The 17,170-nt window shown below is 43.1% G+C and overlaps 1 protein-coding gene across 6 annotated transcripts in view; it reads right to left on the reverse strand.

Annotated features, from left to right (window-relative positions):
• Positions 1-17,170, reverse strand: part of MITF (melanocyte inducing transcription factor) — a 126,898-nt gene that overhangs the window by 36,985 nt on the left and 72,743 nt on the right. For all 6 annotated transcript variants that reach the window (XM_054838092.1, XM_054838096.1, XM_054838095.1 and 3 more), the window contains one exon: positions 13,336-13,582. In XM_054838092.1, coding sequence (XP_054694067.1) covers positions 13,336-13,582 — 247 coding nt within the window. The remainder of the gene's footprint in view (positions 1-13,335; positions 13,583-17,170) is intronic.

Genomic DNA, 17,170 nt, shown 5'->3' on the forward strand with positions numbered 1-17,170 from the left:
GTGTTCCTCTAATAGTTATCTGTCGTTATTCCCTGGGTCCGGTAGCAGTCAGCACATTCCTCACTCCGCATCGAAAGCGGAGCGTCTGGATGCTCTGTGCTCAGATGACGCAGAGCCATCAAGAACTGACTTGGACATTGCAGCCTACCTACCGCCTTTAACCAAACCAGATTAATGGCATTCATACATTTTCTTGGGGAAGGTGTAAGTTCAGATAAAAGGGAACAGGCAGATGCCACTGCTGGAAGCTTTTTCCTCGTTACTTACATTAAACACCGGTGGGAAAGGCAGAAGGCAGTTCTGAACGGTGACCCAGGGAGGAAGCAGCACTTTGCACAGAGCGGCCGCTTACTGAATAGGCAGCACTTTCCTTCCCTCAAAAAGCCAAAGTACATTAGAAAAGGATAAACTCTTTTGAAAAGCCACACTAGCACGATGAAATACTATTTTTTCTTTTCCACAGCAAACCATACAGGGCTGAACCCTTAAGGAATATATAAATTTTCATGTGAATGGAGCCCATTAACTGCCGCACAATGAATGGTGCCTGTGGTCCAAAATTAATTTCCTTTTAGAAAGCAAAGAGGATAGAAAGCTTACGATCGCTACGCACAAGTGCTGACTCATTCAAGGGCATTTTACTCCTTCTCTGAACAAATTGTTTCTTTGAGACCCAGGCTAACATGGTATTTCAGAAGAATATAGTTTTGGTGAGAGTCAGGAAGCAGAATTGTAAAATAGTCAAATTAATATTATAGTAAAATAGTATTAGACAGCTCAAAGGATGACTTTTCAATTGGTAAGTTATGATAACGTAGATGATTACTGTACTTTTTTTAAACAGAAGTCTCACTTCTCAGAATTTTCTGTTTAACGAGACAAGAATTAACCTTAAAGCATTGAAAAAACACAAGCAGAGAGAAGTCATAGCCCTAGGTAGCTAGTGGAAATCTTCTTAAAGAGAAGGTTTAGTGTGCTGCCTATAGATCCTTGCCAGGACCTTTATAAAGACCTGGGATAGGCAGATAGGCTGTTTTCTGCACTTCAATCTTGAAATGCGTTCCTTTCAAGGAAGGGAATATTTTTTTTTAAAAAAAAAAGATAATTTTCATTAGTTGCTGGTTTATATTTTCCTCTGAAAAGAACAGAAAGTTTTAATTGTAGCCAACCAAAACTGAATTTTGATGGTTTCAACCAGGAATTTCCTGCTGATTGTTAGGAAGGAAGCCTGAAATACAAGCTTTGATTCACCTCCCTCGACATACAAACTTCCTCTCAAGTACCGCAAGTCAGAATAACTTCTGGTTCAATACCGCTACCAGCATATTTTAATATAACACTTCACTGGCAAGGCTTTTCATTGGAACTGGGAAAGAAAAAGAAACGTCAGTGTTAGGGAGGGAAAAATACTCTGAAACTCACTCTTTGGATTTCCTGGAGCTTGCAGCAATGAACCCTTAGGCTCAAACCTTTTAAAGATGCTTAGGTGCATCTCTGACTGCGGCCAAGCCTCCAAGCTGAGCGACGGCTCCCAGCACTGCTGTACGTCCAGCATCCCTCGTGGCCTGGGACGCCTTTCGGCAGCGGATCTGCCGCTCTCCCTCCGCATTAAAAGGAGAGGATAGACAGACCCATAGATACAAGGAGTACGTTGCTCCAAGACGGAAGAACAGCTCTTTGAAACACTGGGGTTTTTAAACACGTTCCTGCTGATGGCAATGCGTTCATTTGGAGATATGACATGGATTCCAGCCAAGGCGGTAACAAAAATGCTGTTGTCAGAAGCCAGGGCCACAAGTAGGTGGGTTGCCTGAAAACAGCTAATGGCTTCTGGGTTGTGTAAGCCACATTAATTCAGAAATATAGTAACATTTACTACTTTTTTCTCCCAGAAAGCCATCGCATTCTCCAAATGATTTTTCTTTCACTAGTTCACGTTGTCTACAAAAATCAGGATTTGTAGCACAAAGCAGGAATGGGGTATAATTTTACACAATACAGCTGTGTCTTACACAGCTCTGAGGGGCAGGAATGCTCAATGGAAAACACACTCCAGTTTTATCACTGAAGCATTTTTAGCGCTCTAGTCTTACTCGCTGAACACGTTTATTACTTCTACTGGACGCCAGTAGCAGGTGTATTTCAAAGAGGCAGCTTGCCTTTCACTGACTTTCTAGCAGTAATTGGTTTTTGCATGTAGTAACTATTACACACAGCATTTAACTGGTTAATGGCTTAAAGGTACCTCTGGGACATTAGTTGCTGAAAATAAAAACACAGTAACACAGCAAACAACACGATGAGAATAATGTGTCAAAACGGTTTTTAACATCTAGTATTAGCCTTCAAAAGAGAAAGGAATAGTCTAGAAATTCAACTTCCCCAGCAGCTGAGAGCTTTCCCAACACACATGCACAGTCCTGGAAACCGTAATGCCATCTGCTGAGAGATTCCGAAAGTGCAGTGCAATGAACGATACCTGAACGTGTTCGCCGTGCTGCCGAGCATTTTGTGTACTAGTTGAATTACTGCAATATCAATGTTGAAATGCATGCTGCTCGTGATCAAGTTCAAAAGGAAAAAAAAAAAAAAAAACAAAAACACACAACTCCTTGAATTGTGTAAGTTACTCAAGAATTTTCAAAGAACCAGCTGGAACTCCAATACTGATACTCAGCAAGTTGAGGTCACGAAGTCACAGAGGTCCATAAGAAATTATTATTCCAGTATGTTAAAAAGACAAGAATATGATGTGGGAATCCCAAACTATTAATTTGGTGTGGACATTCTAACTTTGCAAAAACACTGGTACTAAATAGAGTTGTGTTTGTTGGGGCTGGGGTTTTTCTCTCTCTCTCTTTTTTTTTTTTTTTTTTTTTTTTAAAAAGATACTCCATTTTCTGCTCCACATCATTACAGGCTAGGAAAAACCTTATCTAGTTTTAAGTCAATTTAAACTGTAACAGTTTATCAGCAAGTCTCAAGATAATAAACAAGTGGGTAAGTGGTCTCCAGCAGGAGTGTTTCTAGCGACAGCCTGCAGGGCTGAGCTCTCACCCCAAACCCCAGCGCCCTCTGCAAGTGTTTGGAGGCAGCAAGATATTTCCATAGATGGTAACAAAAGAATTTCTGAGAACTAAAGATTGGCAGAATAATATTTCCACAAAGACCATCACTTTCTTTTTTATTTTTTTTTAATTTACCAATCTGCCAAGCATATAAAAGCAGACACGTGGTTTTGCTGGGTCACAGCGGGCTCCGCCAGAACAAGCACCATCCTGGGCGATGCAAAGGGGATGTATAGAAGACGAGTGAGGAGCATGTTTTTTCTATTTGTGCTGAAACACTATATCCAATTCTGCCCCAGACCACACTGGTGAGTTAGAAGAGGTTCAGAAAAACTCTTCCAAAGGATTCAAGCTCTGGCAAGCCTGCCATAAGCAGAAGGCTAACACAGCCTGCTTTTCCTCTAGCCCACAACAGTTTCAGAAGTGTTGCAATCCAAGTCTGACATTAATTATTAAACGAAGATTTATAGTAACAGTAACTTAATTCCTTAAATCAGACAGACCTAACCAGATCTGCTGGCCAACAACTGTTGATTTAACAAACTGGATGCTGCCATCCAGAGACACTCTCCCAGAAATGTGCAAAGGCAACAGTGTATTAATCCAGTTCTAGCCTGATCCTCTCATCTAATTTCTGAATAATGCTATTCCTATCTATAAAGAAAAATAAAGAACGCTGCATGAATATTTTCCTAAGCAAATACAAACCAGATGAGTTCTGTCCTCAATTCAGGGACAATTTGCACTACAAGCACGGAAGAGATGCGTTACTAAAATGGATCATTTTGCTCAAAGAACAAGACATGAAGCTGGCACTCATTTCCAAGAGATAAAGGGTTAAAGCAGTTACCCATTTCCTGAACTGGACGACTACTACTATTGTAAAGTCCGTATTCAGTTGAATTCCATCAGGCCATGCTTTCTTAACACAATCTGACACGTACCTCTTCAAGATCTTGGATTTTTTTTTTTGCTCCTCTCTGCCTCTCAGTAGTAGACACTAGAAATAAATACACTGAAAAAGCCAAATGGTAATCCAAACACAAAGTAATATTTAATTATCAAGTTGGGGAGACTGATGACAGGACTGAATCATTTCTTTCTTTAAAAAACAAAACCCAAAAACACACTTGCCAGGTCCTTTACAAGACAACACAATACTGGGTTTTGTTTCAAGTTCATAACTTGGCTCTTAAAGCAGTTGATAATGAACCAGCAGGCATTATTTTAAATCAACCAGTTTTATTAAATGAGCCAGAAAGGAAAGAGGCAGGGCTAATTACCAACATTCCTTGATGAATTACCTAGCGGTGTGTGGTAAATCTTCGGGCGTCTTTTGTCTTTATCCCCAAATTTATCCCTTACTTATTTCTCAAGAGGTTAAAGGACATGGGGCTAATTAAGGAACCAATCCAGTGACAGACAGAATCATTCAAGGTAAGGCTGGTTTTTACTCTTTCAAGCTTTTGCATCTCTGCCTGGTACTTCTTAATCTAATTTAAACAAAAAAAAAAAATTACTGCTGGGGAGGGGGAAGAAAAGTGCTAATCTTGTCACGGTCAGGCAGGTTGAAATTGCCTTGCAGTGCTGGGCAAAATGCTACATATTTGTAATTTAGCCAATAAGAAATTCCTTAAGCCTCTCTTGAATGGCAGGAATGTCTCCAGCTTGTCACTTTGAATTCATTCACTACGCAGGTTCAGCGTCTCGGAGAATAATGCTGCCAAACTAGCTGAAGAACTGAATATTTGTGAGTACGCTCCATACCGAAAGATTACTTTAAGCAGATCTAAATTTTCATTTTTAAAATTTAACGTCTATCAAAGGTGTCAGCAGAGGCCCTCCTAGACCTGCACCCAACTCCCCACTCTCCAGCACCGCAACTGGCTCCGGGCACTATTTTTGGCCGAATTAGGCTGAGGAAGCAACAAGCACAACTGCAACAATCAGCACCAACCCTCTTCATACATCCTTGGCTCAACCAGGAAAGTGCAGTAAGGTGTTTTTTAAATTAACGTTGACCAAAAAGGACTTACTACAAGCTGTTAAAACCTGTTAGCTAGTGGGATGCAGAGCCTCATCAATGCTTTTAATACCCACAACTATAGGCACCTACAAATCTTTGGGAAGATTAACTCATCTTCTGCAGCTCCAAAACGGCCACTGACACGTGGTGAACCACCATTTTCCCAAGGTCTGGTAACTCAGCCATCAGATAATGCGGCTAGACCATGAGAAGGGGAAAAAAAAAAAATGCTTTGAAGCTGTACCAGAACAAACTTGGCAAGCTCTCCTTAACTTTGTGGATGTTGTCATGCCAGTGGGAAGACAGCAAATCCTCAGGACCACCAACTAGGGTATATACCACCAAGAACTTTCTAAAAGGCAATCAGAGCTCGGACCTCCAGATGTCTGTATCGTTTTGCACGAATATATCCTTATTTCCTCCATGTCAAAAATGTTATTTCAAACTACCAGGTAACTACTGTGAACTTGCAGGGCAACAGCTCGACGGTAAGGAGCAGTTTCTCAGCTACCTGTGCACCCTGCTCACGGTATCATTTGCCCAGGAAATACCCTGGCACAAATACAGTTTGTCCCTCCGCTCTGGGAGCTGTATTTTGTGTCACAGTAACCACAGCTGAAGAACCAAGATGGAAAGATCAGACATCTTCATCAGCAACAGTGTTTCCATCAAGAGCTAGGCAACACACGGATTTGCATCCATAGGAAAAGGACATCTGGGACGAAGGGTGAAAGCCGTGCTTTGCGCTAGCAGTCAAGCCGTCAGATACTTGTACACCGAAGCATGTTGCTCCCTTGAATTCCATGCATTTTTAACGTCTAATAACCTCGGTGTTAAGCAAGAGTTTACATTTTACCTCTGTTACTAACCAACAGACATCTAGCACTAGTGCTTGTTTTCAAACAGCTTTCAACCCACTAAGCAGGCAAAAGATTTAAGGCCCAAGAGATACTTTTACTTACGCGAAAGCTAAGGAGAGAAGGCAGGCGTTAGTGGTTCTGTAGGTGAATGCAAGTTTTTCTTTATGAAGAGTTTGCTGTAGGCCTAAGTAACGTATACCAGAGTCACTGAGCATAAGTAACCTTAGTTTAAATGTTCTATCTGTAGCTCACCAAGACTTGGTCTGGCAAATCACTCGTCTAAGTTCTCAATTGCAAATAAACGCCATGCTCACATAACACACCGGCACACACTACTATTACCATTGTCAGGTTAGATGAGATTAACTTTTAATCAGATAAGCGTGTCCACAAACACACATTTGCTGTAGCAGATGCTACCACACGTTTATCTTGACATCCCATTGTTCCTGTTCTTCAGAACCGTGAGTTAAGTCCCCTTTAGAATGAAGTTTTATGGTAATTACTACACCAAGAATACTATTACTAACTGGACAGCCTTCCCTGCGAGGCAGGACTGCATTACTGCCACAGGTCACTCTCTGTAATAAGCACACTGGAAAAGGACTAGGAGGAGGTATTTTTTTGATATACGTCCATAGTCATTAACATCACTCAGAAGGCATGCTTGGCATTTCAAAAATGAAGAAATACAGGGTATCTGATGAAAAGAGCTTATCGTGGTGGCGCATTTAAAATCTGAATGAACAATGACATGAGGGTGAAGGCAAGAGGCCAGCCTGGTCGCCTGCACCCTTCCAAGCGGCACCGCACTCCTGTCGACTGGGAAAACGTTGCTGTAAGGGGAAAGATGAGCATGAACTGCAGCAATGGGACGGCATTAAGGAAGAGACAAACGGACCTGCTCTGGCATCAGTGATCAGCCCATGATACTGCCATGAAATAGGCAAAAGCTCTTGGAATAATGAAGCAAGAGTGGAGATCCAGTAAACAGTATCTGGTTCTAGGCTTTGAAAAGAAGAGGTTTCAGCTTGTTTAGGACCCCAGGTGAAAGAAGAAAGGCCACGGTGACAAGACGTAGCAGTAAAGAGCTGTAATTCTAGCACCAGAAGGGCAGCTAACATCTACCATGAAGACACCAACCTAGGCAGTGCAGCAGAGGGAAGCCTAAGCGGGGTTCTTAGTCGCAGATATATTTTTTTAATACCCAGCATATTATAAACATTATTGTATGCAAATACACTATTAATAATCTGTTAACAACAAATATTAAAAGTAGCTTTGTGGACTATATTTCCATACATATGTTTTTATATACATGTCACATTTGGGGGTGAACTGCCCCGTTAGCGAGGGCAGGTGCTATGTGGGAGCGCAGATGCTATGGCCAGAGAGGAGAGACTCAAACTGCAGATCACCAAAGCAGGATCCACCTTGTCCAGATCCCCCAGAGCAAGGGAACCGTTTGCTCCCTCTGTCGAAACAAGGATAAAGGGGATGTTAGCATCCTGAAAGGGGCCTGCTGTATCATCTGCTGGTCAGGAGACCTGCTTTTGTCTTACTACCCACAAAGCATCTATGCGGTGTCCAAGTGACGTCTGCACCACTGCAGGAACACGCCAGTTCATGCAGCAAGCACTCACGGCGGGTTCTGCCCCCAGCCCTTGAGGCTGTACTTTGCAGCAGCATCCAATGTGGTGCTCTCCCATCTCAGTGCCTGTGCCAAGTAGAAGCTCCATTCTTAAATCCCCAGTGGCAGACAAAGAGGGAGGAAGAGACATAAGAAGCCCAGCAGGTTTCTTACTGTGCTGTTCATTTGGCGTGACAACGCTCGGGAGGAAGGGGATGTAAACCCACCGCATCAACAGGAGCATCGCAGCAGCAGGGACAGACTGGGACAGGGACCACACCATTTCACCACAACACATCCAGTTCAGGCTTCCGTCAACCCTTGTGCCATGGCCTGGTGCACCACATTGAAAACAGGACAGCACAAGTCCGTGCATCAACTGAGGAACACCAACAAATAACACGGGGGGACAGAGGGAAGAAGTGTTCACCCTCAGTTTTCCACCTTCCATCTGCTTAGTGAGACATGCAGAGGGCTGGGTGTCAGCTGCCCATCAGTCATGTTTTCAATCCTACAAGAACTGCTAATGTTTTCAAAGGAACTGATTTGCGATTCTGTGGGCTGATGCCGGCCCTGAGTTTCCTGTCCTGACTCTTGAGGATGCTCCAGTGCTTCTCTTACGTCCAGCACGGGACATCAGCCTGCTCACGTCAGGCGCAGTTTCTGCAGCGCCACGTTGTGTTTTGGGCAGGCAGATCCAAAGTACTTAGGAGATTGCATTATGCTTGTTCTGATCAGTAAACTTTATCCAGAAATCAGGGAAAAGCAATGCAAACCACACAGCACAGCTACAATTCCATTTTTGTAATGTCTCTCAATGAGCAAACAGGCAAGTTCCCACTCCTCCCCCAGCCCACTTCTCCGAATTTCTGCAATAACTTCACATTCTGGACAACTGCAAATTCTGTAAATAAGACTACTTTGAGACAAGTGGGCTTATAAAAAATATTTTTTTTAAAAAAAGAAGAAAGCAATCTTCAAAGGCAAGCATCAGTCAACGTCTCAGGTCTGACTACTTCTATCAACAGAACTTCTCAAAGACTAACCCAAAAAATAAGCAGAGGATCTTGCAAGCCTTGCTTGCAGGAATAAGGCACAATGGCTGGTCACTTCAGCCTTTAGAGTCATTCTTTGGTTTTTTTCCCCTGGATCTTTTAGATGTAGGAAATCCCTTTGCCTTCTGTGTCTCTTAAAAGCCTGTAAAGGGTGGTGAGCCCCAGACCGTACTGCTACAGTGCAGGTTTGGTGAAGATGCCAGAGGGACATTATGTACAACTCTGGTCATACAAGTCAGTGTTTCTGCCTGCCGAACAGTAAAAAAAAAAAAAAAAAAAAATCCTAAAATCAGCTGCCTGGACTGATGTAGAGACTGAAGGCTACCCGACAGAGGAGGCGAGGGTATCACTGCCTGTCCAAAAGGCAGGGAGTCGTCCTGCTGCTGCCAGTAACTCGGCAGGCGGGAGGATCCCTCGCTTTACAGGAATCCTGCAAGTTGCTTGGTGGGAAGGAAGGCTGGGAGCAGGCGAGGGGGCCACAGAAAACATGAAAAGCAGAACCCAGCAACTATATCACATCACCAGGAGATGCTCCCGAAATAACTGTCAACAGACAGCTGCCAGGACTACAGGAGAAAAGCTAATTCCGTGGTATCAAGCAGGAAGACAGCAACAGCTGAAATCCAAAACAGCTACGGAAAAGCTAATTAACAGACCAGCTTCACTACAACCCAAGACCATACTCTCTCTAGCAAATTTAACTCCACAAGGAAGGGGATTAATAGCAGTATTGTTTTGTAGATGGATGACTGAGGAGCAAAAGGACTAACCTATCCATCAGCTCTCAGTGACCACAGGCAGGGACCTGATGCACAACCTCCTCAAGTCCTGGGCTAGCCCTGCCAACAGAAATGCAGCAACCAGTTCCCAGAGATCTGCTCTGGAATACTAAAGCTGAGATCTGCAGTGATGTTCTGCTCCAACAGATAAGGACTCCTACTAGACAAGAGAACAACTGCAATCAACAACAAGAAAAAGAACAGCTTCTTAATAGCAATTAAGTATACAAAACTAAGATACACCTGTATGGAAGAAGCTACTCCATAAAACAACTCAGCGAACACATCTTAAGACAAGCTCTTTGCAAATAAAAATATAAATGTACTTTGTACCTGAGGAACGGATCTTGACCCAACATCGAAAGTGCTTGGAACTACTCCAACAATCCACATTTTAAGTTCTATGCTCCTATTTCCAAGGCAGAGCAAGAAGTTGAACTGCAGCAGAAACAAACTCCTGTGACATGTCTCTGGAGCACCAGTCCTCAACTACCAACAGGAGACGGATGAGAAGGTGCATAAAGATAAACCAGTCTGTACGTCTGTGACGCTAACATCAGCTCTGCAGAAGGACGACTCAAAGCCATAACAAAGCTTCCTTCTGCTATTAGATTCGAAGAGATACTGTTTCAAATACATTAGACCCACTCCTAGTCCATCTCTTAATTAGCCTGCACAAAGCAACACAAAATTTGAATTCCAACAGGTCATTTCCTACCTTGCCAAGCTACATTACTTGGCAGAGAAGTGATGCAATAAGAAGTCATTACTCAAGAAAATGAAATCCTATCTATTCATATGGCCGTGAGCATACCACATTATGTAATTTGGAGATACCTATGCAATGTGACATAGATTCGTATGTATTTGTCTTTCGTTCTGTATTGTTTCTAAATGAACATCTTGAAAACAAATACAAAATCCAAGCTCATTAACACCTTTGGCTTCTTTTTAAACTAGTAATTTTAAACTACCATCCTCAGACATACAAATATTATTCTCCTTCTCACACTATGAGATATGGGAGAAAGGGCAAGTCACACAATGTAATTAAAACCACAAAACATTGACAAAATCAACAGGCTTGGAGTGGGGTTTTTTTGATGCTAAGTTCCACAACAAACAAACAAAACCAACAACAAAACCAGCTACTACATTTGGTCTTATTTGTTTGTGAAGTAATAGTCAAAAAGATCTCTTTTAAAGAAAGTTGCCTTGCAGATTAACATTTCTGAACACGTAAAAATCCCCTTTTTGTCTATCTCATTCTTTAGGGTCACTAAATCCAGACCATCTGGATAATAAAGTTACCAACTTAGCTCCCTATTTATCTAATTAAAACTTCTGTACAGCTCATATGGAAAATTTGTCTACAGCTAAAAAACAACTGAAGCGTAAAAAGCAGCTGCAGGGAAATGATGTCACTCGTACAGCATTACTGCAGGCAGAGCTGGCTGACAGCGTATTGGCACCAGGAAGATCCTGATTTATTGTTGATCTCAACTTTTGAGCCAAATAAGCTATTTAAAAACAAAACAAAACAAAAACCAAGAAAACAACAACAAAACACACCAACAAAATTATACGGATCTTTCAGCCAAACCCTACTCTCACTGAAGCGTCAGTGGTAACTTTTCAGCAAGATCATGACTTCAAGCCTGGCATTTTCTGCAAATTTTTTTTGTACAGAACTAGTCCACTTTTAGCAATAAGGATAAAAGGATGAATCTTTAGCTGATTTCGCCCACCAAAAACACAAGCAGCAAAACTATGCAAAGCAGTCATCTTCTCTCTCATGGGCAGAGACCGAGAGGACATGGCTTTGCTAATTTTGACTGTTACTTATGTAAATGCAGGTGATGAGAAGTCAGGCAGGTAGCTCACGTTTCCACAACCATCACCTTCAATGCACAATTCTGTCACCAAAAGGTAGTTGTTGCCAGTTATTACTTTTAGTTTACAAGCCAGTTAAGGGTACATTCTCTTAATTTTTTGCTCTTCGGGGTGATGCACGCTGCCATTTGGGCCAAAGACGAGAGCAGGGGAGGTGTCCTCCCTCTTTCCAGGAGACCCTCCTCCATCAGAAGGAAACGGGGGACAGATCCTTCTTTTGCAGTCCTGCAGGACGAGGATTCAGGTTCAAGTCCTTCGCACGAAGTACCCCAGCAATGCTCCAGCAGGTTACAGATCCGCATGCAAATCCTATGACAAGCCAGCTCCTAGTAACCGCTTTGGTAATAACCGAGCATCACCTTTCAGCTGCAGCATCTTCTCTAGTTCATGCCCCAGAAATAAAGGGCTGCCTCCCCTCCTCTCTCATATAAAAAGACAATTGTAAAATGAACATATAGACAACTGCTAATGCGTCTTCAAGACATTACACGCCTGCCTTAAAGGTAAAAAATAACGTCAGAAAATAAATACTTTCCTACAAGTTTTCAGAGAGGTTTAAAAAAAAAAACCCCTAAAATTCATGTCATAACATATTAGGATAAAAGGAAGTAAAAATCTAACATAGGCTTATTTAACTAAGTGCGTTATGAACAAAAAAACTATTTTGTAGCACCTACACATCCGCTGGATCTGAATTATAACTATGGTGTCATAACCTGGAAACAAGTTTAACAGATTGTTATACACAAACGTTGCGTGTAATGCACAAACGTTAAACAAAATAGCTCTTCCCGCTAATTTCGGACTCCTTACCATATGCACATGCACGCATGCTCAAAGTGTATCACACTTAATTTTTAATGGAAATGTGTGTGTATATATACATATAAAATTCAAAATTCGACTGTCGCCTTTTTGCTCCTAGATCGCAGACCACACTTGGGTACAACTCCAGTGTCCCAATTAAGTATTAGTTTTGGCACTGTCAACACAATACCATAACGCAGATGCAATAAAGAAAAGCACCCTACATTTCCTCCATAAACCTGTCACACAGACTGCCGCTACGTCCTGAGCCTGCAAGTCTATTTTAAAACACAATTTTTGGATACGTATCATTGATACAGAGCAGCAATGAGCAAACTACAAGCGGATTGTAACCAAGCTCAGTTAACTTATCTGGTAAGAATACGCTTACCAACTGAAAGCGGTTACTAAACATCAGACTGTAATAAAAACATTTAGCAATAAACGTAGAGCAAATAGGTAAACTCTTCAAAACTAATGAAAATTTTCATTAAGTACTGCAGCAAATTTCTCCAAAACATTTTTCATTCTTTTACTCACACATTTAACGTTGCTTTACTCTACTTGGACTTACCCAGTGCATGAAATTATCTCTTTTCTTGTAGCTGTTCACGTTTTTCCCCAAGTAATTAGCAATCTACATCCCCTTTGACAGAGGGATACTAACAAGCTCCTACAGTTTCCAGTAGGACAAGGAATCCAAGGCTACTAATAGCAAACAAGTCATTTAAGCAAAAAAGGATTACAGAGGCTCGTTGCAAGAGGCTGGAAACTCACCCGTATTTCAGATTAAGGCTTTCTGAGGAGCTCTTTTGTAATGAGTTTTGACTCCATTTTACGAAAATATTTGTTTTCTTTTAAAAAAAGAAAATATTGATTTGAATATCTATTAACAATTGCTTCTTTATGAAAATAAATAAGCACTAGAAAGACGGAGAAGCGTTTTCCAAAAGGCAAGTGACGGAAACAATAGTTTTGTAACAAAACCTCCCTCCTGAGATCTCAAAGTTTAAAGAAAACAAAAGTCGCACAAACTTTGTAAAAAAAGGTTTTCCATTCTTCGCTACCAGGACACCAAAATAAGCTGCAAATCAAGCCAAAGTTCAGATTATTTGCAAGATTGCATTGCCAAAAATCCCTACAACCGTGTCCCTATTAAATAAAATAGGTTTAGAAGAACAGAGCTCCTAAACAGAAAGGCAGAGAGACGGGCGTACCTTGAGGACCTCCATGGGTACCTGGGTGGCGGGGGGCAGGCTGGGGGGGACGCTGACGTTGATGGCAGGTGTCTGGCTGACGGGTACTCGCTGCTGCATGAACTGGGCGGCTTGCTGCTTCTGCTGCTGCTCCCGACGCTCCTGCTCCTGCATCTGCTCACGCATGAGCTGCTGTCGTAGCAGGATTCGTGAGGTCATGCTGGAGGAGCTTAAGGGAGGCTTGGAAGCGCCAGGATGCTCGGAATTGCTGTGGAAAGACCAGAGAGAGACAGCTCAGCTTCCACAAGCGGGATCGCGGCTCCAGCGGTCGGAGCTCAGAGAATTACACCGGAACGCGGGGCGGGATGGGCGAGGGTACGGCGCACCATGCGAGGGGAATTCGGGGCCGACCTACTTCGGGTGCTTCGCAGCCACGTTAGGCTGCCTTAAGTTGACGGCAGCTAACCATTTCCAAACGCCAAAATCCAGCTCTAAAGAGCTATTTGCCCTTTCAATTTTTTTTACGGCAACCATCCACAAGAGAAACAAATGCTTTTATAGATAGCAGCAGGCACTCATATTCCTTTTTTTTAAAAAGGTAATAAAGGGCTGTATCAAGTCTAACGATAGGTATAAATAATGCTCCAGGTCTAATGACCTAGCTCAAAAAGAAACAGATAAAGTAAATCTACCTCTCCCATGAAAGCACAACATAACAAAGTTCAGTTATTTTCTGCAAAATACTACCTCGGGGTTGGATTTGCTGGTGGCAACACCCTTCATCACTAGAAACCAGATGCCAAAAAAAATCCCCCAAAACAACCCAACTCCCTCTTCAGGCCTACCAGCATCTTCCAAGTGCAGGGAGATACAAGAACAGACAGAATAAACAATGATGGCTTTATTTCCGTCACACTTTACAAAGCGTATCAGGCTGGCCCGAGCTGGCACGCTGCACTGCTTCACCACCTAGGAGCTATTTCTAAGCCAAGCAAGCAGAGCTTCCGACCAGATGGCATGGGACAAACCATGGGACTTGGCCATGGACTGCAGGGACATCTTCTGAACTAAAAATCCATTTATAAGACATTTCTGTAGCATAAGGCAGAACAATTAGGGTATGTAAATACCAAGCTGCACATCCTTGGAGGGAAGGATGTTGGAATTGGGTAAGAATACAGGACTCCATAAGAAAGAGCTACGGGGCATATAATTCAGGGTATTTGGGGTCTGTTTCTGCCTGCTGCAGCTGATTGCCGTCAGCCCACAGAAAAAGGGCTCATCAGGGTGTAACGATGCAGGGCCATGTCTGGGGGAGCCAGCAGTAACCCTCCTGCTCTAGGATGAGACTGCCCTTGTAAAGCCCGGCTCCGGTGCCTGGGTGGTACCCGCAGGATGCCAGCAGGACAGCTTGTAACGGAGTCCAGGAGCCAGCATCCCTCCAGGTCTGGAGGCTGCGGGCACCGAGAGCTACTTGTGCTTGGGCAACCGGAGCCAGTGCTGCCAGAAGTTTTCCAGCTTTGTTTAGGACCAATGTTGAAAACAGTCCAGAGTAGAAATGAAAAAGGAGAAGACACACTTACTCCCCCAAGAGACCTAACTCTGCTTTTCCAGAGCACACATTTTGGGGGCAGGGAGGGGACCATCCTGCTATTTAAGACCTGTCAGGTTGAAACATTCGCAGAGACACTGATCCTTTTGATAAAACAAGAGAAAACCTTTGTGGTGAAACTAATGCAGCTGTGGAATAATCGCACTAATTAGCTGCTCAAGACAAGTCATTGACTGTGATACTTGTAAAAAACACCACCTTTCAATTAAGGGCGAAGCATTCTCACATCTAAACCCAGCAGCATGTTTCCTGCCTGCACATCTCCAAACTGAGGAGATGCTTTATTTCCATGACTAGAGTAGTTATAGACCACTGGTCTCCCAAGTTTTTTGATCATGCACCCCTACCAGGGAAAAAAAAAATACGTTTGAGCGTGCACCTCCAATATATATATGTTTATTTGTTTAGGAATTATATATGTGGATTACTGACGTGTTAGTATTTTCTTCCTGCCCACCAATAATATCGTGCACCCCACTTTGGCAACAGCTGTAACAGATGAGCAAAAAAAGGCACCCGAATGCTGCTTTTGAGGAAGGATTCATTCTCCTTATGCTGAGGAAAAGCTTATTTTGTATCCTGTAAGCAGGATTCTCATTCGTGTGCTCTTGGCATTTTTTTCTAGATACCTGATGCTGCAAAACTGGTAACCCAGCAGTTTGTTCCACCTTCTTTCATTTTGAACGGTTTCTCCACCTACCAAAGCCAAGTGTGCTGAAAACCATCTCAGAAGAACCTTTCCATATACTAGAATTTTGGGGTACGCGAGGGAGAAGGCAGCAGAAATTATTTCCACGGCATTTCAAACAGCCTCTGCCAGGAACCTCATCTCGCTCACGCGATTACTGTTCCCACTCACACCAACAACTGTCCAACAGCTTCCTGCAGATGAGTCAGGGGTCTACTGCTGATAGAAAATTGGTAAAAGCAGCTTCAAATATCGTGTCTTTACAAGAAACAATAATCCCAGAAAATGCTTTTCTGCCAAGTTCTCTCCCAAAGGGTAGAGACCCTTCCAGGTTTTATTTCTTTTGTAATTCTGCTCAATATTCTAGTTATTCCCCGGGAAAAAAATAGCTTAGATGTAATTAGGTAGGTTCTGCAAAGTCGAGCAATGTACTTTTTAAACAAGTATCAAAAGAAGAGCGGACACCAGCAAGGGGAAGAAGAGTCTGATCTTACCCACATCCGGAACGCCAGATTTTGGTGGCCAGATAAGGGGGAAGAAAAAGCTCTAGAGGAGATTGCCGAATGTCCTGTTCATCCTTATTCCAAAGGAGAAGCCAGAAACCTGAGTAGCTGCAGCCGGGCCACGGGTTCAGCAGACACGCCATTCTCTTATTTATGCACGTTATAATTTTACGCAGCAGAGAGGCACCGAGGCCCTGAATGCAGGCAGCAACGTGCTGCCAGACCGCGGCCGTCGCTGTCAACGCGCTTGAGTTCCAAGAACACCTTTATCTGGGATAAAAGCTGCTGCACAACACCTGCCCGCCCGGCCAGATGCTGCTGTCACAAGCACTGCGAAGGAAGCTGGGCAAACACAAGGCAGCCCCTGCCACACAGGATCCCCGTTATTTATCCCCCCATGGGCAGGGTGGTCTCACCACACCAGACGCTGAAGATTCCTTTCACTCGCCACGAGTGGCACTGATCAAATGTTTGAAAAACTGTTTGCAACTTTGGTATCTCATCCTCTAAGCCTGTCCCATACACAACACGAACCGTCCTCCTGCCCAGCTTCCCTTCCCCACCACGTCCGCTCCTCCTCTCGACTGCAGGATGCTCCATGCAAAGCTCCAAGATGGAATGGAAGATGGTTTGGGTTTCCTCACCATGTTCACTCCAGAGAGCAAACAGGAGAAGCTTTGTCAGAAACTCAGTTTTCCAATCAAAAAGAGCAATTAAAAACTTGTTATGTCAAAGGCTTCATCAAAAAAGTTTTGAAAGTTCGTATTTTTAAAGCTTCTTGACCTTTACGTGCTGCTACACAGGCAGATCTCCCACGATGAAGCACGGTGCCACGTACTGCAGTACAACCCAGAACCTGAACACGTGGATTCAAAACTCACATACGTGACCTGATTCACCCCCGGAGCATGCAGAGTCGGTAACAGAGCCACACACACAACTGATACACGATGCGATTTAGATACTTCCTGCAAACACCGTTTATGGATACCACTTAATTGCAATAAATGAAACCGACTCATCCTTTTAATTGACATATCATTAAACCAGTTA

This window comes from Grus americana, chromosome 11 (assembly GCF_028858705.1).
Source record: "Grus americana isolate bGruAme1 chromosome 11, bGruAme1.mat, whole genome shotgun sequence".
Taxonomy (NCBI): domain Eukaryota; kingdom Metazoa; phylum Chordata; class Aves; order Gruiformes; family Gruidae; genus Grus; species Grus americana.